Source organism: Fistularia commersonii, chromosome 25 (assembly GCF_037954325.1).
Source record: "Fistularia commersonii isolate RoL2024-O1a breed Wild chromosome 25, RoL_Fcom_v1.0, whole genome shotgun sequence".
NCBI lineage: Eukaryota > Metazoa > Chordata > Actinopteri > Syngnathiformes > Fistulariidae > Fistularia > Fistularia commersonii.
Genome location: NC_141308.1, coordinates 12611309 through 12634460, shown reverse-complemented (window position 1 = coordinate 12634460; position 23152 = coordinate 12611309). Strand labels below are relative to the sequence as shown.

Sequence of the window (23152 nt, the reverse complement as noted above, 5' to 3'; positions counted from 1 at the left end):
CATTGACATTTTATAGGAAGTGTTTATAAGAGTATGGAGAGGGTTTAGAAGAGAGAGAGAGGAGGGTCAATCACATACAAACCAGACTACAAACAGTTTTCAATCAAATTTCACATTGAACTGATAGCAAGCGACTCTGAATTGTTAAAATTGTTGTGTTCTCTTGTTATAACACTATTTTTCAGTAAGCTAGTCCTCATCCCAAAAAAAGTCGAGAGCGCTAATGCTAATGGTGTTAAGAATGAAGACAGATCTGATGATACAGATCTCGCCAAGAACGATAAGGCTAAGAAAACCATCTGTACCATCCTGAAAACAAAGATGCGGTAAAATGGCTAATGAGGCTAAAGGGGCGAAATTCTGGACTTGAGAACTAATTTTTAAAAGAATAAAAAAATGGTATATTAATAAGCCGCACTTGTCTATAAGATGAGATACTTTATAAATCCCCATAGGGGAAATTCTTTTGTCACAGCAGTGCAACAATAACAATATCAATAAATATGAGTGTAAACATAAAAAAGTGACAATTAAAAGATAGTAAAAGACACCCACAAAAATTATACAGAAATATTAACAACAAAAAGGATCAAAATAAACAACAGGATGAAAAAAAGTTGTCCCCCTTGAAACATGAGATGAGCAAGATATTGCGGGAAACATTATTTTTTAAACTTTTAATTAGATAAATGACGGTAACGTCCACAACTAAACGATACATAACACAACAGCAGCTCTATTTTCTTTTTCGACAGCCAGGCTGATCATTTGAGGGTGTGAGCAAAAAGCACAAAATGGCTGCAGAATTATCGTAATAGCAGCTTATTTGCCGGGATTTACGGCAGAAAAGTGAACGCTAGTGTGGATGACAGCTAATTGGAGATAGCGTTAGCGTTAGCGAGGGTCTCATATGCAAGAAAGCTTTACTTTTGCTGATTTAGTGAAGGAAAGTGCCGGTGAGAAGAGAGAGAAAAACAGAAACACAGCAATAATTAAGGTTATCGTTAATTTCTCTTGAATTTTTGCCACAAATAAACACTTTAAAAAGTTTCAAATGAGTGCAGAATGTCCTTATGGGCTAATGAACGGTAACAGTTGATTCGGTTCTGGACTAATCAAAGAATTAAATGTAAGCTGAGGTTCCGTGTTGGTCTACATCATAAAACACAAATTTTACTTTGCGGATTTTGGTTTATCAGACGGTTAAAACAAGGGACTTCTGTACTTAGTTATTTTTTCTAGGTGATGAGGATGATCAGCCATAGGATTGAGAGCGCGGGCTCTCAGCAAGCTGCGCTAAAATACACATAACTTGCAATTTAAAGTTTACAGTTTTACGTCTCAGCACCGTCATTTCCAGATTATAAACCGTTACTTTTTCCACAGGCTTTGAACACTGCGGCTTAAACAACGACGCGGCTAATTTATAGATATTTTTGAGCTTCACGCCACCAAAACATTTAGCGTCGTCGCGTCAGACGGATAAAATGTACGTGAAACTCCGAGGCAGTTCAATTCTCACACCGTTAAATTCTGACGATTTTGCGGGGAAAGAAAATGGATGAACTTTTCCTTGTGTTATTTATTATTCTTCTTTTTCATCTGCCGTGTTACAGTCGCTGTTTGGAAAAAAAAAAGTGTTTTTAATACGTATTTGTGGATGTTACCGGTACGTTTTTGATGAAAATAATAAAAAAAAAAAGTTTCTTTGTAAATATCTCATGTTACAACGTGGACGTCACTCAACACTAAAGGACACAAGAAAAAAGATTTAAATAGCCAATAAAAGTGGAAAAGAAAAGATGTGTATTATTACTATTGTTATCATTATTACTTGTTGCACTCTTTATACAAATGCGTTCTGGCGCTCCCTATTGGTCAAAACCAATGACTGCAATTGTGAACTGTTCTCGCTGTTTTATCTTAAATGCTTTTTAATATTTGTTGAGCTTTTAGCTTAGCATTTGGGAAAAACGTCGACACCGCTAGCCAAATCGTCAAAAACACAAATTAGCCTAGCGTTCCCGTTTTAGGATGTTTAAGCCCCCGATTCTTAATCCCGCCTCCGGATGTTTGGGAGAAACCAACAACAACATGTGGTTTGAATCCGAAGGTTTGATGTGCCCACACACACACACACACACACACACACACACACATATCACAGATTACGGTTTGCGTTTTACTTTTTCATCAACCGTGTTACAGACACTGTTTGGGGAAAAAAAACTATTTCCAGTGTGTATTCGTTGACATCACCGGTATGTATTGAATTAAAAGTAAAAAAAAAAAGTTTCTATGTAAACGTCTTATGCTATAACAGCTTATAGACATGTGCGGCCTATATATGGACACATATTTGTTTTAAGCCGATGCGGCTTATATTCAGGTGCGCCTAATAGTCAGGAAATGATATTTTTACTGTATTTATGGCATATAAATGGATTACTGTTTGTGTTTCACGCTAGTTTTTTTTTCTAATTTATAAATAAATTGATGGAATTGTCTTGAACCCCTTGCAGTCATCGTCACAGCAGTGTATTTTTAAAGTTTACTCTTTTTGTGCTAAAAAACGGTATTTGTAATCATAGCAAGAGTACACCGTGTACTCTTACAGGTACTTGCATTTTACTTTCGTTTTCATGACCCTTCTCAGTCCAACCCCTCCCTCCTGTTCCAGGATTAAACACCAGCTATGGATGTGATTAATTCCAAGAGTCAAGTCACACACACACACACACACACACACACACACACTCACCACTGTTCCAGTGTTTGAGCGGTTTGACCTGCGATCTGCCGGGTCCACCTGTGCTCCGGTGGGGAGGCGGGGTCCCGTCGGGCCTCGCCGTCGTGCCCTCGGCGGGCGCCGAGAGCCCCGACGGCGAGCTGGCGGCGGGGGGAGACGCCGGCGGGGGCGAGGAGGTCACGCCGCTCCTCAGACTCGCCCAGATGAAGCTCCACCACTGGGCTCCTGCAGGAGCCGAGAGCAGCAGCAGGAGGAGGAGGAGGTGGACGGGGGCCACGGGGAAGCCGGGTTGTCCCATCCCGAGGCCGAGATCCACGTTTGGAGATGAAGACGACGACTTTTTCCGACCTTCTCGGCGTCCTCGCTTCTCCTGCTCTCTTGCTGTGACCTTCGCTTCTCTTGCAGCGTTTGTGACTCCCTGGTATCCCCCCTTCTTCCTCCCCCCTCCGTTCACCCCCCGGTAATTACCGACCCCCCCTCTGGGTTTCACTCCCCCGGATTAGAGAGTTTGGACCTCGCTCCTCCCTCCTCCCCCTTTCTGGTAAGCACACACACACACACACACACACACATATATATATATACACACACACACTACTCTGCAGGTGGAATGCCATAGTTGTATGTCCAATGCTTTCGGGAAGGAATTAGAAACAAAAACAAAGTTTTTTTTTTTTTTTTGTTTTGTTTTGTTGACATTGTTTTTGTTTTCAGATTTTCAAACCTTTCGGGGTATAACAAAAAAAAAAAAAAAAAAAAAAGTAAGATATCATATTTGGCCACAAGGGGCGCTGTTGAGCAGGTTCATGTGATTAGTATGTACCATCACCAAAGTGTATAGAAAAAAAATAGATAACGTGACGTTTTAAAAAATGAAAACAAATTATTAAAATTATAATAATTCCACTGATATATGATTAAAAACAGGCAGTGGAAATTTGTTTGGAAAATAAATGCAATATTAAAGGAAAAGCTTCATAAATTGGAGAAGGTTTGGAATAAACCATTTGAGTTCTCCATTCGACTTCACTTTTTGAACCCGCCAGCGCCCCCTGTTTGTAGCAGGAGGAAAGTTTGCCAATCCACGTCTGTTTTATTGTTGTTTTTCTTATTTGGATGTAGTTCAGCGACCAAATTAGCTAATGTGTAGGTGTAGCTAAGTAGGTGTTAGCTCTGAAAACGCTTCTACCCATTCACCGATCAGCTCGCCTGAATTTAAACAATCCACAGTCGCATACATTTCCTGTTTATTCCCGTGTTGCTTTTAGCTCCAGATTACGCCGACTTTGTGAGCGCTATGACATTCATTAAAACTACAAAATGCCTACAAGTGTTAGCATCCTGTCGCAGGAGGAGCGTCAATATTTGGGGTGACTGTGCTTCTGTGCTGGATGTTGCCGACACCAACGGTTAGCTTGCTGTATTAATTTAGCCTAAGCTAAAATGAATTCAATTCACCGTCAATAACGGGCCGCCCATAACGTGCTAGTGTTCATAATCACAAATCAATAACAACTCTCCCTGAGTGTGTAAGCAACCACAAAGAGATGGAGAGTAATATGTTAGCAGGTAGCTAATAAAGATGACATGAGAATTCAACTTAAGTTAGCACATAAGCGCTCAGTAGCTAAGGGGGACGGTGGATCTAGCATTAGCAGCTAGCCACCTGATAGCTATAGATTATCATATTTATCAAGTATAAAGGTAAGTACATTTTTTTTGGTCCTGTTTTCCGCTTACTTGCTAGCAATCACAGCACACACACACCCACACACACACACACACACACTTTGGAGATGAGCCTCTAATGGGGCAGATGATGGATTTAATCCAAAAAAAACTTTTGAGAAGGTCAAGAAGCGTCCACCAAACACCTGATTTGTCTGATCCTAATTAGTCCTGGATTAGTGTGAGATGGGGGGGTCAAGATATGGGCCAGTCTGACGGAGGGGCCAGGAAGCGGATCTGAAATTTACATCAAGACACACACACACACACACACACACACACACACACACACACACACACACACACACACATACACACCTGCTGTGTTACTCCCAGTATATAATCCACATCTGTTCACCTGGGGGAGGGGTGAGGGTTGTCAGAGGTCAAGGGTCAGAATATCACCTGATGTAAAAGTCGTTTTCAACCCGAATCAAACTGAAAAAGTTGGAATGGGTGGAGAAAAGTGTCAGCTATTTTTTCCGTCTGTTTAATTTTGTATGGATGATTACATACGAAATAATGTCGGTACATTTATATGCCAAAAATTGTAAATATTTAAATCGCAATTTTCAATACCTAGTTGTCCCACACATAAAAATTAAATAAGAAATGTAACTCGCCAGCTAAAATAATTAATGGTGAGGGTGGATTCACTGTGGAGACCCCTGAAGGGAAAAGCCCAAAAGAAAAGAAGACATTGTCACAGGGGTGCAGGACATGTATGACCGAGACAAAGTGATGACTGAGATGGTTTGGACATTAACACTCCTCGGCCCAAACCATGGTGAAGATCTAGTTGGGGTGCTATAGGTGGAGCAGCCAGGTAGGAGGTCAAGAGGAAGACCAAAGAGAAGATTGATGGATGTGGTGAGAGAGGATATGAAGGTAGTTGGTGTGAGAGAGGAGGATACAGAGAATATGGTTAGATGGAGAAGGTGGATTTGCTGTGGTGAACCCTAAAGGGAAAAGCCCAAAAGAAAAGAAGACATTGTCAAAGGGGTGCAGGACAAGTATGACCGAGACAAAGTGATGACTAAGATGGTTTGGAAATTAACAATCCTCGGCCCAAACCGTGGTGAAGATCTAGACGGGCTACTGTAGGCGGAGCTGAGATTAGGATTAGATGGAGAAGGTGGATTCACTGTGGCGACTCCTGAAGGGGTTAAGGCCCAAAAGGAGAAGAAGACAAACTGCACATGTGAAGCCGCTTCGTTTTAAACATATGACTAGCATGTTTTTGCAATAAATTGAATTCCAGACTATTGCGTGTTTGTGATGTCATAGCCCCGCCTCCTCCTGGCAGACCTCAGGATGTTATCCTTTACGTTATCCCAGAGGATGCTGTTAAAAGAAGTCCGGATCCACCGAGGCGCCGACGCTGACATGCCCGGGGAGTGGAGGCGGGGCAAGAGAACAATGTCGGAGGCCACGTTTGACGATAATGAACGCGAAAGGGTTCGTGAACGCCGGAATCTATCGGCGCCGAGGTGTCAACAAAGAGCTGTCTTGTTGCGGCGATAAAGGAAATGCATTATAAGGGAACCCCCACCCCAAACCCGCTGAGTTTTTCCATACATGTGGACCCTCGTTTAGGGCCCCTAGGATTCCAGGAAGAGTTACCCCTTCACCCCTCACCTCGCTCTCACTTCTCACTCCACCCTGGAACCCCCAGAACAACAATAAACTCTAATTGGTTTACTGTCAGGGCCAATCGCACGGGGGACGCTGTGAATTTATTCACAGAAATAAACCTGGAAAGCAGGAAGTGAAGGGCGGGATGTGTTAATAATTCACCCCGAGTTATGATCTTTGAGTTTTACATGAGGTTGTTTGAATAAAATAAAGAAATAAGACTTGGACAGGTGGCTGACACCGTGAGGGCAGAAGTTTCCAGTGTGAACCTGCTCTTTGGCGCCACCTAGTGGTCAAAATGGGTAGTGCCCGATTAATAAAACCAATTTTTTTTTTCATATTATGATTAATATTGGTGATAAGTGCTTATTGATAACCTGACAAGGTTGTCACGGCGACACAACCGGATCCGATTCCGGCCTCCCGGCTCTCGGCGTCGATTCAAAACAAAATCCCTGCAGCCAAACAGGCGTTAAATCCTGCGCGAGTGTGTTTTCCCTGAAAAGCTTTTTTGTGACACATCCTCTCAACCGGGCCCTGCAGCGGAGACATGGGTGGGCGGGCCACGGAGGTCAACAGAGAGGACCTGTTCTCAGGTAATCGTACACCACACACACACACACACACACACACACACACACAGGAGCAGCTACACAAGCAATCAATGAAGCCAGTGTTGTCAAAACTACTTCTTTCTCATGAAGCCCATTCCCGCCCTCCCATCAGCTCTGACGTGGTGTTTTCTCTTTGGATTTTCTGGGGCGTGTTCGCTCAGGAAATATCGGAGTGTGTTTCGGAGTCCGGGCTGGAAAGAACGGCCTGGAAAACACCCTCGGTGAGGTGGAGGTCGGGAGGACGGAGGGACGAACGGGGGGCCGAGCGGCGACCTGAAAGTGAACTTGGGACCGAAAACAAAGCGAGGAGGCTCCGGAGGGGAGCTGCTGCCGTTCCTGACACCAAAACAAACAAACCTCCCAATGAAGTTGCAGAAAGGAAGAGCTTAGATGCAGTTTGTGTTGGTTCTGGGGCTCAATTGCGCCCCCTAGTGGCCTTCAATGGAAGTACACACATGTTTTTCAGCATTGTTTCCACCTATAGTGGACCCTTGTGATACAGCTTTCACAATCTTGCTACTTGTTTTTTTTCCTTTGTGTAATTCAGTTCTCGCGATAAATCGTTCTTTAGCGTTTTTTTTGTTGTTTTTTTTTGTGCAGAATTTCAATCAGAGACTTGAGAAATACAAATGATCCCTAAATATCCAGGAGGAGAAAGGTGGATGCAGATGGAAGGCTGTTTCAAGAAAGATGGGAAGACGAATAACAATAATAATAAGAATAAGAGCAACCTCGCTACCTCGTTTTTTTTCTTTTTTTGTAATTCAGTTCTCGCGATTTATCGTTCTTTAGCGTTTGTTTGTTTGTTTTTTTGTGTGTGCAGAGTTTCAATCAGAGAATTGAGAAATACAAATGATCCCTAAACGTCCAGGGAGAGAAACGTGGATGCAGATGGAAGGCTGTTTCAAGAAAGATGGGAAGACGAAAACATGTTTGTGTTTAAAGGAGAAAAACTGGTATGTCTTTTGCGTCAATCTTTGACCCCAAACATGGAGCTAAGTATGCTAAAGGTAGCCTTCCAGAAAAAAAAAACATCCAAGAATTAAAAACCAAATTAAAATGGCAGCGCTAAGCTAAAGGTAAAATGTTTTTGACGATTTGGGTAGCGGTGTCGACGTTTTTCCCAAATGCTAAGCTAAAAGTTCTAAAAATATTAACAAGTATTTAAGATAAAACAGCCGGAGCCCTTGCAGTAATTGACTTTGACCAACAGGGGGCGCAAGAACACATTTATGAGTACAACAATAACGCTAACAATTGTACTAATAATATCCTACTTTTATTGGTTATCTCTAAATTTTTTTCTTGAGTGTTTAGAAGACATTAGAAGACTGAAAAGACTATTGAGCGCACCTGAATATGAGCCGCAATGGCTAAAAATAAGTGAATAAATATGTGTACATATAAGCCGCAGGTGTCCATGTTGTAACATGAGACATTTCTTTTTCTTTTAATTAAATACATCCACAAACACGTGCTAGAAATGCTTATTTTCAAACAGTGTCTGTAACACGGTCGATGAAAAAGATGAAGAATAAATAACAAGGAAAAGTCCATCTATCCATCCATTTTCTATCGCTATCTTGGTCTTCCTCCTGCTCAATAAAACCGTTAAAATCATCTTCTTCTGTGTCTGAATAGAACAACCTCAGAATTTCACGGTTATTTCGTCGGTCCGCTATGACAAGGCTAAATGTTTTTAGCTCGCTAGCCCAAAAAAAAAAAAAAAAAATCCATAAATTAGCTGCGTCGTCAAAGCGTGTGGAAAAAGTGGCGGCTTATAGTCCAGAAATAACAGTAATGCTAAATGCATAACAATACTTAGATATTGCAGGTATAAATCATTCATTTATTCATTCTATATACAATTTATCTTGAAAATATGAAGGCATTGAGCATTCACTCTTTCATTCATGCATTATTTACAGACATCCAACCATTCACACGCCAATATAGAAGTACTACCATTCACTTATTCATTTGCATTAAAAATTACCCTGAAAACATCCGAAGATGAGTGAGATAAAAACACATCAATGGCATTTATTATTTAAATAAAAATTACAAAAAAAAAAATGGTGTGCTTTTTATTTGCAACCTCTTGAGTTAAATTTTAACCTTTTACCACAGGCTGATAATAAATGTAAAAATGAAATAATAATAATAATAATAATGATAACAATAATGATAATAATAATGATGATGATGATAACAACAACAACAATAATAATGGAAGGGGAATACGTGCTACCACTATTAGCATGCGCTTGCTATGATAACAGAGGAGATGACGTTTATGGGTCCTGTCGTGATTTTTCTGCCAAAATACCAGCATTCTGGGATATGTGGTATTAGCGGTACTGTGGGCTATAATACCGTTGTGCCGGCACATATTATTTGCCGGCCAAAAATAATAACAATGCGGCCCAAAAGTGGCCCGCGGGCCAGAGTTTGCCACCTGTGGTCTGGAGCAATGGGTGGGCAAAATACGTCCCGCGGGCCACATCCGGCCCGTTGGTCTTTTTCGTTCGGCCCGCCAAAGATTGGTACAGAATTCATACTTGATTTAAATGATTGATTGGATCAATGAATGTGGGAGCTCAAACAGGAGATTATGTCATTTTTGGAGCTACTTGAGAATTTTCCTGAACTGAATGACAGATTGGCTTTGTGATTTAGCCTTTAGCCTTTAGCCAAAAAAAACAAGAAATGAGTGTATATATATGGTTTTGAGATGGCTATTTGGTAGAGTGGTGACTTCTTAATAACGACTGCTGGATCTTCGGTTATTGAATTGCAATTTTTGTGAGTCCCTTTGGATAAAAGCATCTGCTAAATGACTGAAATGTAATGTAATGGACACCCATGAATGAGCTGCACGTGAAGCTACAAGGAAAAAACACGATGCTAGCAAAAGTCAGAGCCTTCAAAACTAAGCTGGTTTTATTTTCAAAGCAAGCAGGCGAGCCTTATACGTACTGTTATCAAATGCGTTTTTTTAAATTTTTTTATATGTATCGTATCTTGTGGTGACCCGGCCCGTCTGTCAAATTTTAAAAGTTTGGTCTAGAGCATCACGTGAGGTGAAAATGAAAACCTGAAATGCATTTTTGCATTAAAAAAATTAATAAATAAAAGAATAAATGAATAAAGCAAGCAGTCTAAGACCACATATTTTGATGTGACACACACACACACACAGGGGGACACACACTTACATCACTCTATCCCTTCCTCACACACAAATACCTTTGCTAAGCCAAATTTATTGAAAATGTCAGCAAGAAAAAGGCCAATCTTTTCAACAATGTGTTCTCTCGCAGTTCAACCAACATAAATATAATAATTTACAATAGTGTTTTTCTGCTTTTTGGACGAAAATACAATATTAAAGTCAAGCGACGCGAACAGGCATCCAAAAAAAAACACACACTTCGACATGAGCGTAAGAAGGCCACGTTTGGAATAAACAAATGAATAAAAAGAAGTGTTTCAATAAAAAAAAGTGTGTGTTTGTTTCGGACCCGAGGTTCTGTCTGCACTTGAAGAAGAAGAAGAAGAAGAAGCTAAAAGCCTCATGTGACGCCGGACGCGGCCGTCAACACATCGTCCGCCCGGCTCGGGTTACACCCACAACATCACTTAGTGGGACGGCGGCTGGTGTGTGTGTGTGTGTGTGTGTGTGTGTGTGTGTGTGTGTGTCAAGGTGGGGGTAAGGATCTGTCTGTTCGACTGTCTGTCTGCTCAAATCTCCTTTGTGTCCAGATCGGCAGGTGGGAGACATAGAATGCTCGGAATGCCGCCGAAAATGACATGTACACACACACACACACACACACACACACACACTTTGATCCCTCCTCATCAACCTCCAGCGCAGACAAAGGGGGGAACGACCTGAAGGCGGCCGAGGAGGCCTCCTATGTTCTCCCAGCATCTGCATGGGGGTTCCTCGGGGTGCCTTTAGCATAATGGTTGCCACGGTAACGGTATAAATGTAATATAAAAAAAGAAATTTCTTTGTCACTGCAGAGTAACAGTTAAAAAGAAAAAAAAAGGATGAAAAATAGAGAGAAAGAAGAATGTAACTACTCCTTAATGTTAAATAACCGAATTTATTACTCGTTCAAATCCATCAAAAAAAATGTTTTTCTAGTTGCTTTGTTACAATATAAATCCTTTTATATTAAGATAAGATAAACTGTTATACTGTCAATAAATATGAATAGAAATAGAGAGACACTTGGAGTGAATAGACGACAGAATGGGGAAAAATATGTAAAAATTAAACACATAACAGTGTGACAATAGCAATGACAAATATAAACAGGATGTGAATGGACGGAGATCAACAAGGGTAAAAATAGAGAACGGATTCTTTTGTCAGGTTAAGAAATTCATATTCCTCCATCAATCAATGATCAAACTATCCTAGTGAATAAAGAAAAATATTTTATATCGACACATTCTGCTGCCGTTGTAGTTTGGCCTTTAATTCTTGGACAATTTGTTGTTTTTCTGGAAGGCTAACTTTAGCATACTTAGCTTGGTGTCAAACAGCACCAGAATGAGCGAACAAATGGATCCAGGGATCGACAAAATGCATAAAAAAGAACAAAAAAAAAACCAACAGAATGACGCAGAAGCAACAAACATCCTGATGCGGATTCGAAACAAATGTGAGTTCCTTCTTTTTTCACTGTAAATAAAGAACAAGCGCTCGGCCTTAAATCCCTATTTTTTTGAATGGAGTTTGGTACAGAGCTCCTCTGCGGGAGGTATGGAAATAAACCGTCAGAGCGCGGGAGGTAGAAATAGCCGCGCCGTCCTGACGTGGGAAAAGCAGGGAAGCTTCTCTTTTTTTTTTTTCCGGAGACGGAGGACAGAAATAGAGAGAAGGCCCTCGGAGGCGAGGAGAGGCGGGTTATCAGAAAAGAGAGTCCGACCCGGGGCCGGGATTAACCCCGCCGGCCGACCTGCACCCCCACCCAGCACCCCAGCACACACACAAAGCTGGAAATGTAAGGTTGTCATGTTGTGTGTGTGTGTGTGTGTGTGTGTGTGTGTGTGTGTGTGTGTGTCTCCAGTCAGTGTGTGGTCGATGACGGCATCCACTGATAAAGCATTAAAACAGCCTGTGTTCCCTACACTTGAATTTTCAATATTGCTATTATTATTATCATCATCATTAAATTATTTAGAATTAAAAAATACAGCAATCATTAATTCATTTTTGTTTTTTTTTTAAGAAAAAAATTAATATCCTGTACAGGAAGGTGCTAATGTATAAGATTCATTCATTCATTCATTCATTCATTCATTCTCCTGCGCTCATGGTTACGGGGGCGGGGCTAGAGCGTATCTCTGCTGTCATTGGCCGAGAGCAGGGCTTCACCCGCGACTGGTTGGTCACTGGACCAGATAAAGAACCATTCACCTGTCAGTAAGTGACAGGTGTCCAGCCAATCAAATGACACGATACAATGACGCTATGTGTCACACGCTATATAACAATAATAACTGGCGGAGTTAAGTGATGCTAATGCTAACATGCTAACCCCTTATCATGGCGAAGCGAGCGAGCGGTGAATGTGATCCGTCCGCTTATTAAACCAAAATAAAAAAGAAATGCGGTTCTTTTAATTTGGATGTTGGAGTAGAACAAGTGGTGAAACTGGGTGAGTATTTTTCTTTTTCGAGTGAGAAAGGTTTGCTCTGGAAAAAAAAAACGCAGCGAAGCTAAAGTAGTTAGCGAGTTTTCTGATGGTAAAATATGGACTAAATAGAAGTTGGATTACCTCAAGCAACACATTCAGCAGAAAAGAATGCAAAACCTCTTATCTGAAAAAAAAAATAAAAAAATCTTTTTTCAGGAAATGAAAAAAAGGTTCATTTGGTTATAGTATGGTCTTTGTTAAAGATATTTAAGAATATTCTATTGTTCACAGACTTTATTTCTATGTTATAATTTGAAAATACATCGCATTTATTTTTCCCACTGACAATGCGGTGTTTTTTTTCCTAATTTTTTTTCTGCTTCATTGTGCACATAGGAGATTTGTCATGTGACATTTATGTCAAAAGAAAGGGCGGGATTATCTTGCGAATGTAGAGCCGTCCCATTTCTCACCATTCAATGCAAAAACTCCAGATCTGCAAAAATTGCAGATAGGAGGTTTTGCATTCCAGCCATCGATATGAATGTTGTTGGAATTAGACGAAGACTCAAGAGGGGAAAAGGGATTTGGAGGATCAACCAGTAAAAAAAATAAAAAAAATCTGACCCTGAGCAAGTTAAAGTTCTCATTGTTTGTTTGTTTGTTTGTTTGTTTAGAAGTTTATTAGGACAGTGTACAATTACATTAAGCACAGAGGCAGAGATGTTTGTACCAGATTGTAGCTCATAGCTAATTTCCATCCGTAGTCCTGGACAATACAAATATAAAACTGTACAAAATAGACAATATATAAAAAATATACAGATAGGCAATACAATAACTATACAATATATAAACAGGCAATAAAATATGTATTTGACAACGATTGACAATGATGGATGCTATCAATTAGCCAAATGAGTTCTATTAAAAGTAAACTAATGGAAATTGCTGTTGTATTTTGATTCTTTTAATAAGCCATTAGCTAATCTAATGTTGCTCACAGAGGTCCGTATGCACTAGACATGTATGCTTCACCCTCTCATTCAGACGTCGCATGGAGACATAATTCAGTCACTCATTCATACGTTACATTGGGACACTCACTCATTCATATGTTATATTGGGACATGCAACCTTTCACCCTCTCATTCACAGGTCTGGACAATTTGGGGTCAAACACATGAATTTGGACTGTGGAAGGACCCCTGAGGAACCCTGAGGAACCCCATGTAGACACGTGAAGAACATGGAGGCTCTAGATAACCTAAGAAAAGCTATCCTGAAAACACAGGATAATAATGCTGACTGGTGTGTTTTTAACACCAGTTTGAAAATTAAATCCAAACCGACAGCGGAGATGAACTTCACCACCCCCCCCCCCCACACACACACACACACTTAGGACGGCAGCATATTTCAGATAAAAGCATGTATTGTTTGGACTTGTTGGAGGGGGGTGGGGGGTCAGAGGTGGACATCTGCAGAGGGACAGTTTCCATTACATCAGTAATCATCCCCGCTTCCCTCGCCGCAACATCCACTGCCACCCTCTCACCCCCACTTCACCCCGACGCTCACACTCACGGACACACCGGCCGGCGGAGGGGTCGTCCAGGGTGCAGCTCAGCCGTGCAGTGTGTGTGTGTGTGTGTGTGTGTGTGTGTGTGTGTGTGTGTGTGTGTGTCGAAGACTAGCGCACGATCGGTTTGTTTGTACATATGTATGCCTGTTTATACTATTTGTTTTCGATAAAATTTTGCATAAAAAACTAATAAATAACTCGATCATGGACGTGAATGTCACCGGTTACGTCCGGTCAAAATACTTTAAGTGCACCTGAATAAATTTCTGCGGGTCAAAAAAAAAAAAAAAAAAAAAAAAAAGCATGTAAACACGTTATTCAACGAGTTAATTTGCTAATCAGAAAAATAAATAATTTCTTTAATTGTGATGTAACGATCAAAACTTTTCCTTTTAATGTGAAAAAAAGACCATATTTGTGTTGGTTGTATATGTCATAATGGAAAGGAAGGATGTGATGTGTGGACACGTAAGGCTGCAGCCAAACACACACACACACACACACACACACACACACTGACATTTTCTTTGTCACTAACAGCTGCTTTGTTTTGGTTTAAAAAGGTAGCTACTTTAAGACACATCCAAATGTGTGTGTGTGTGTGTGTGTGTGTGTTTGTGTGTCGAAGATTAGTGCACGATCGGGTTGTTTGTATATATGTACGTCTGTTTATACTATTTGTTTTGGATAAAAATTTGTATAAAAAAAAAAAAGAATTGTTAAGTGAAAACAAATAAATAACTCGGTCATGGACGTGTATGTTGGCGGTTACTTCCGGTCAAAATACTTTAAGTAAACCTGAATAAATTTCTGCATGTCAAAAAAAAAAAAAAAAAAATAGCATGTAAACACATTATTAAACGAGTTTATTTGCTAATCAGAAAAATAAATAATTTCTTTTATTGTAATGTAACAATCAAAAAAGGCCATATTTGTGTTGGTTGTATATGTCATAAAGGAAAGGAAGGATGTGATGTTTTTTGGGGGAAGCTAACATTTTAGCTGTGGACTTGTGCGAAGATGGAGAGGTGTGTGGACACGTAAGGCTGCAGCGCGCACACACACACACACACACACACACACACACACACACTTTCTTTGTCACTAAAAGCTGCTTTGTTTTGGTTTAAAAGGGTAGATACTTTAAGACACATCGAAATGTGTGTGTGTGTGTGTGTGTGTGTGTGTGTGTTTAGCGCATGAGATCGTGCATGGTCGCTGCGGAGTCAGGTGCTGCAGTTGGTCCTCCAAGCCACTAGGTGGCGCTGTTCGAGGAAGGACGTTGTGTTTTTTTGGGGAGGGAAGCTAACATAGCGACATTTTAGCTGTGGATTTGTGTGAAGATGAGCACAGGGAAGTGTGGACACCTCACACACACACACACACACACACACATCTTTCTTTGTCACTAACAGCTGCTTTGCTTTAGATGCTGCAGTTGGTCATCCGAGCCACTAGGTGGCGCTGTCTGGGAGGAAGGACTTGATTTTTTTTTTTTTTTATTTTAGGTGAGGGATGCTAACGTAGCGCCGTTTTAGCAGTGGACTTGTGTGAAGATGAGCACGGCGAAGTGTGTGGACACCTCAGAACGCAGCACACACACACACCCACGCACACACACACACTTTCTTTGTCACTAACAGCTGCTTTGGTTTAGTTTAAAAAGGTAACAACTATATATAAGACAGCAAAGTGAGTGTGTGAGTGTGTGTGTGTGTGTGTGTGTGTGTGTGTGTGTGTGTGTTTGCCCAGCTGCAACCCCCCCCCCCCCCCCCCGCTCACGGCCTTTGTGACAGACCCTCATTGTGGACGGTTCCGAATGAAAGGCAACCTTTTGGAGAAAATGTGACAGGAAAATATTATCTCATGTCCGCGGCTCGTTGCCATCGGCGACCACCCCCTCCCCATCCGCCCATGTTTCGCCAAGTGTAAAAAAAATGCATCGGAAATTTACCCAACACCATATCCGCCAAATTGGTCTGCCCGTCCGAAGAAATAATTATGTAAATAAAGCAAAACAAACAATTAACCGCCTGCAAAATTTACCCGATAAAGAAAACATAGGAGCTAACAGACGTCATTTTGCGAAACGTCAACAGGAAGCGCTTCAAAACATTAGCATCTCCGCGGGGACTTCATTACCTGGATCCGAAATCCAGCTATCACACACACCGGCTGGCTCGTTCACAAAAACCCCGCCCGCCTGAGCATGACGGCGGGGAAAAGCTGGACCGGGACGGCAATAAAAAATAAAGCGGAGTGGAAAATACACTTTGGCTCCAGGAAATTAAATAAAAAGAAAAATAGCGGGAAAAGCAAACGTCACGGCCGTTCAGAGGCGTGGTCGACGCACACACACACACACACACACATGCACTGATAGCGAGCTTGCATTTATATGACTGAAACCCTGTGATTTTCACGGAAAACATGCTTTCGCGTCGATAAATGACGTTTGCAGGTTGTTTCACGGCGAAATGTCATTTTGTTTTCTCTGCAGTTCATTGGATTTTAAAAAATGCAACACGTTTTGTTTCTACATAGCATAAAGGCAAAAAAAAAAAGAAGAAAAAAACATTATATTTCATGTAACTTTAATTTTACAAGCTCACACTTGCACTAAATACTCTCATGTATATTTATCAGTGATTAAAAAAAACACACACTCTCCAATTAATATTTTTATTACTATTATTTAATATTATTTATTATTATTACTTAAAGTATTATATACTATTCACAGGCCCGAAGCCACATTGCTGCTATTTGCTGTAAGTTGGAGTCACATGATGTTGTGCTATGTTGCTAAAGCTGGCTAAAATAGTGCAACCCTAGCAGACGATACAGGAACTGCATTTCTATTTAAAAAGAAGACATTCATAATTGATTTTTTTTTTCAAAATTGTAGATTTAGTCCACGGGCCGGACTGGACCCCCTGGCGGGCCAGTAGCAGCCCGCGGGCCGTACGTTTGACACCCCTGCTCTAAAGTCTATTATCGCGCGGGACTTTTGATCGCCAAAGCTGGTTCACGTTTGTACTAAATACTCTCATGTATGTTTATTAGTAATTAAAAAAAACACTACAATTGATACTTTTACTACTTAAAGTACCCTGTGCAAAATTTGATAGGTATATATAGTAGTACTTTGGTTAAGCAGGGATTTCCAAACTTCTTTTCAGCCTGACATTCTTTGAACCATTAAATGTAAATTAACTATTTCATTACTTTTTTTTTTTTTTGCAAATGGTCTACTTTTCATACAGAACTCAAATCTAAAAGTTTTTTTATACCAAAATCATATTTGAATACCACATAAAGTGAGGAAAAAGTCTGTCTGTAAAAAAAGATGAAACATATCTGGGTTCATTGGAAACATTAAATATTATTCACTATTAAATGCTCACTATGAACTTCTAAATTCAAGGAAAACAACAGTAACAGTGATGCTATTCAGACAGTAGAAAAAATATGAATCCTTGTATTACTCGTTATCAAAAAGGAGTAATGTTGTTCATTATTTCAATTTTACATTCAGATCAGAAATACAAAATAGAAAAAATGGCCAGCCGGACCCAATAAGATTTTATTATTCACTTTTTGACCGAAGCTGCGGGCCAGTGGGAATTTGAACACGGGCCGAATTTGGCCCGCAAGCCGGACATTGGACATACCCGGTCTACACAAAGTTACCTCACAATTCAGGACTTTTACTTCTAATTGAGTTATTTCTAGAGTAGCTTATTCACCATTTGATTGGCACCAGTTAACAGGTTAACCCTGAGGCAGGAGAACTGCGTGCCTCACCTAGTGGTTCTTGGCGGCTGTTTTATGATCGCTTAGCGCAAGAAACTAGTTACACACATATAGTTGTTGACAAAAAAAGCAGTGTACATTGGAAATGTAGTTCATATAGCAAAAGTGTTGAAACATTTTAATAGCGGCAGAGAGACGACCTTAGCGCAGAGCATGCTAGCAGTCAGCTGTCATTGCGCGATCTACGTTGAGGCACAACAGTCCGCGGCCTCACCGCACATCTCGTCTCTGTATGTGGAAATCCATTTTGAAGAAAAAAAAAAATCTAAAACTGGTTAAGTTAACTGAAAAATACCTTTATAATGCCCGTCACTAATAAATAGAACCATTTAACGCTTTTTCATTTTTTTCTTCCCGAGACTGGCAAGTGAGGCAGCGCCTCTCCTGCCTCCCCTGACTGCACCTCACTGATTTTTATATATATTTTATAATAGATACACAGGAGAAGTAAAAGTACCAACCAGCTGTGAACGGATCAAACTAATGAGCACATTTTTGAAGTACCTATGAAGTACTTTTCAGCCTATGATTGGCAAGTGAGGCACGGACTCTCCTGCCTCCCCTGACTTAAGCGCACTGGTCATTTGACTGAATGAGCGAATGTTTGTACGCCTCTCTATGTAGCCCTGTGAACGATGAACGTATGAACGCTAATACTGGCTAATGAACTGAAGAAGCTTCTGGGACGGCGGACGAAACGTCTCCAAGCGATGAAATTCAAGTCCGATGGAATCGATCAAACTGAACGTCTATCGGCAGAAATGACAATGAGCCGCCAGTGAAGCGTTTCGGAATCGGACTTCCTGTTCATCCGCTAATTTAATCCAGATGCTAATCCCGATATTTAGCATTCGCTAATTAGCTTGTTCTCCCACGGCGTGAACTTTCCCTGATCCTACGGTTCGGTAGAAAGGCGTCCTTTGTGGCGTCCTGCCCGAAGGAGCTCGGGACGGACGCACAATGATCACGATTCACGCCGCGTCGGGTAACCACGGCAACGGATAAACCAAACAGCCACGCGGAAACCTCCTAGAATAAACGCCTCGATCGATCCGTCGTCGCTAGACCTGGCTTCCCGGGGCAACAACGCGCTTTTGTCCGCCGTTAAAAGGTGACATCATCGGGAGCGCCGCATCATGGAGCGGCGCCTTTCCAAGGACCCGCTCTTTGTTTTTTTCGGGATTCCCAGTTTCCAACCCGCCCCCCCCCCCCCCCGCCCCATTAAACGCCCCGGAGCCGACCGTTACACCAGTACCTTTTACAGTCGGCCCATTGTACCCCGGTGCGTTCGAACCAAAGTTCAGCCCGGCTGAGCGAGAACATTCCAGCCTCCCCTCCGGGCTCGGGGTCCAGATATTTACCTTCACTTGCCAGCTTCTGGGCCCGTAAAATAGAAAAATCGGTCGTGGGGAAAACGTCGGAGCCACTTTCGAGTGTGTCGCGGGGGCTTTTCGAGGGGGGATTCTGGCCCGGAGCGGACTCCTACTGGGCTCAGCTCACGATCAACCCCAGGGGCGAAAACATGGAGGCCTTTCAGAGCAACTCAGGCGGCGGTAAATGAGAAGCGAAGAGGCCAAAGAGGCTGGATTGCAACGAGATTAGAAAAAGAAAAAAAAAATTCCACGATGCATTCAAGGACGGGGGGAATTTAAGCGGGATTAGCATCAGATTCTCTTGCTAAACACTTACGATTTTGACTACCCGTTTGCTAGCTACCGCTGAAACCGATGTATTCGCTACGTTCACCCCGAGCTTTGTTGTTTTTGATTTTACGGTGTTTTGAAGACATGAAGGCGATGACATTGGAGTCTTGGGTTGTTAGCAACCATGCATCATAGCAGAAACACAAAAATGAACTAGTCTTCGTATAATTTTGCCCATCCATTGGCGTTTTGAGGAAATAACAGGGGGACGACGATGCCGCAGCCGCACTCTTGGCTAATCTATCATAGCACAAAATTATCGGTTTAAAAAAAAAAAAAACGAACTCACCAAACTAATGAGCGGCAGCTAGCGGTCGATATTGTGATGCTAGGTTTGAATTTGGCGTTTCATCCAAGTCAAAGTCAAAGTTTTAGCTTTGTCAATTTTTCCGCACGTGCTGGACATACATAGGAACGTTTCTTACGATCTGATGGCGACGCAAAAATTAACAAAATAATAAAAAAGTGCAAATTAGCAGCAAGCTACCCTGTTACATAAAACTATACCCATTGGAGATGAACGGTGAACGGCCGGCAGCCACTCGACATCACTTACAGAGCGGGTTTTGATCCTAGCGTCCGAGCTACTTAGCGCTCTTAGATGCTAACACACTCCTGAAAGGCGACTCAGCCGGTGATTCAACGTGATTCAAGGCTTTTATTTAAATTCAGAGACAGCAGCTCTCAGGTTCGACGCTCAGAACGGCCTTAAAAAAACAGGACACGAAGCAACAATACAATGTTAGCAACATCTCTGGGTGAGAGATTCAAGACGGACCAAATATATATAAAAAAAACATAGATAATAACTGGGAGAATGAATTGATAAATATGTAGAAAGAAACAATAAGTAGACTAGTAAAAAAAAAAAGGTTAATTGCTCTGTACTGTATGTGATGCTATCCTGCGTCAGGATGCTAACTAGCATATCTGTGGAGGTTCCCAGCCATCCAGGTCATGGCGAATTCAGGTCAAAATTTTGAATTTCTTCACTTGAAGACGTTTCAGGCCTTCATCCCAGAGGCTTCTTCACTTCTAATGACCCGCGGGGAGTTTCACAATATAATTGATGTATTGTTATATGCTGTTATATAAGCTTATCTTCAGAAACTCCCAACATAACGGATATACGGTGGTCCCATGTTAATATTTTCGTATCTTAAATGAACTATCCCTAATTTCAAATAACAGAAAACAATATTAATTCTTTCCAACCCCCGCAAAACTCACAATGGCAATTTTTTCCCATGTCGTCGTGTTTTTCGGACATAATAGTAAGATCTTCATTGACTTAAAAGTTCCGTTTTGCCTCTGGATGCTACATATCGTGGATGCATTGCAATCATATTCACTTGCGTAAGATAAATATTTTTGATCCCCATCGGGGAAATTCTTTTGTCACAGCAGTGTAACAGTTATAGTGTCAAAAAATAAATATGAATGGAAATAGAGAGACAGAAAACACAAATAAATAGACAGCAGGGAGAACAACAACAACAAAAACAACATCAGGGATAAGAATGGACGCAATAAAGGAACAGTAAAGGTGAAAAATCGACAACTAACAATATAAATAGAGTGACAAGTATCAAATAAATTAACAAAAATAGGCAGGATGCTTGCAGGTCGGGACCAAAAAGGATAAAAAAAGATGTAGGGCGTAACCTGATTGGATGATGTCGTGTTGTACGGTCACATGTTCATGCTTCGACATTATTTCCTGCTTAATTTCCATTGAAAACATCTTTCTTGGTTCATCATTGGTTGGTTCATCGCTCTCATATCGGGATCGTGAAATGTTTTTCGTATTTCAAGGATAAAATTCACTCGAATCTCCATTTCTTCAAACATTCATAAATATACTGCTCAAAAAAAAAATGAAGGGAACACTTAAACAACACAAAGTAACTCCGAGTCAGTCACACTTTTTAATTTTGACTTGTTTTAAAGGACATCATATCAACGTTGCTTCCGCCTGGAGGGTGTTTTTCCAAATCCAGGTGCCTCCATAGGCGATCAGATTTGTGTGATTTTGTTGTCAACAACAAAGTATTTCATAAAAATATTTCATTCATCTACATCTAGGATGGGTTATTTTAGTGTTCCCTTTATTTATTTTTGGGTATAAAAGTGATTGGTATGTTAAAGGGCCACTGTATTGTTATATATTCTTATAACAGAAGTGAAGACGTTCAAGTCCAGTCGCTGCGACGAGAAGATTTCGCTAACAGCTAGCTAGCGTGTAGCTAAATAGCGCCGACCGACCGTAAACAGAAAAACGTAGCGGTGTCCCTCGGGGGCCCCTGGGAGTCCCCGTAAGATTAAATCAGTGTAAACAGAGAAAAAAAAAAAAAAAAAAAATAGAAATCAACGACAGACTGGTGGTCACATGACCAGGAAGTAGCGCGCTTCGGCGCAGCTTCCACCGTCCTTTCACTATCAAACACCAAGTGCTGCACGCCAACCGGACGCTTCATTTCTCACCTCGGTGCGCCGTTTGACCCGTCTGACACACACACACACACACACACACACACACACACGAAAAGGAAGCTCCGCAAACAAACAAACAACCTCCCGCCGAGCTGCGGAAGACGAGTCTCACGGCGGGAGGTGTGAAAATGGAAATGTGCGGAGGAGGGACGGCATCGCGTTTGCCAATCGGGGGTCGGACGGAGCTCGGAAACTGAAGGATTAATTACCGTTAATTGACGAAGGCGGATTCCGTCGCGGCCTCGATAGCGGGATTGAGGAGGGAAAATAAATCGCCGATCAAACGCGATCGGGGAAACGACTTTTCCGAAACGTCTTTTTTCTTCTTACCTTCAATAACCTGCAGGGTAGCAACCGGGCAGCAGAACGCCAGGAGGTGCAGGACCAGGACCGTGGACCACCTGGAGGGAGGAGATGCAACCGCCGGGTGAAACTTATTGATTACCGATCGAGAGCATCGTACGGGAAGGAGAAAGCCTTACCCTTCCGACATCTCGGCGAGGAAGGGAATAAAAATCCAGTGTGTGTGATGAAGCTCCGGCGAGCTTCTCTGCTGACTCGTCGCTCCGTCGGTCGGTACAAAAGCTCCCTCAGTTCTAAATCACTCCCTCTCTCTCTCTCTTGCTCTCTCAGGCCCACCGAGATGGGAAATTTGATTCCCCCCCCTTGAGGAAAAAAAAAATAAAACCCACCCTCAGCTCGCCTCCACCCCTTAACCTGCTGCTGAGTCAGATTTCCCTCCATTAAAATGATGTGAGTTCTCGTCTGGAAAGCGTCCCGATGTTTCGTTCCGGCCAGTAAAATAAAGCTCACGAGTTGAATCGCCGAGCTGGTATGTGAAATTTTACATTTTTTTGCGTTAAAACGGAGCTGAAACGTGGTTAATCCCTTCGAGCCTAACCACTTTTGTGTGTTTTTTAAAAAAAGATAAATGTAAATAATGTAAAAAAAATAAAAAAATAAAAATGAAAATATATATATATAAATATAATAAAAAAAAGGTTAAAAAAAATGAATAAATTGAAAAAAAAGGTTAAAATATATGTATATATATATATATATATAATTGGAAAAAAAAGTTAAAAAAAAATATATATATATATAGATATGTATGGACGGAAACATATTGGCAAGTTTATTTACCTTTTTGATCAGGTGAAGATTCCTGTGGC

At 41.3% G+C, this 23152-nt stretch overlaps 1 protein-coding gene across 6 annotated transcripts in view; it reads right to left on the bottom strand.

Annotated features, from left to right (window-relative positions):
* The window catches only part of col15a1b (collagen, type XV, alpha 1b), a 52872-nt gene extending 30156 nt beyond the window's left edge, over window positions 1–22716 (bottom strand). For 5 of the 6 annotated variants that reach the window (XR_015108694.1, XM_086172294.1, XM_086172296.1 and 2 more), the window contains exon 1: window positions 2762–3133. Coding sequence is in view for 5 of the 6 variants with exons in the window: in XM_086172294.1 (XP_086028420.1) it covers window positions 2762–3047 (286 nt within the window). In the remaining variant the exon portion in view is untranslated. Of the gene's footprint in view, window positions 1–2761; window positions 3134–22310; window positions 22382–22462 lie in introns of those variants that run through there. The other variant, XM_086172298.1, reaches the window with a different exon arrangement.
* Between the last annotated feature and the right edge of the window lie 436 nt (window positions 22717–23152).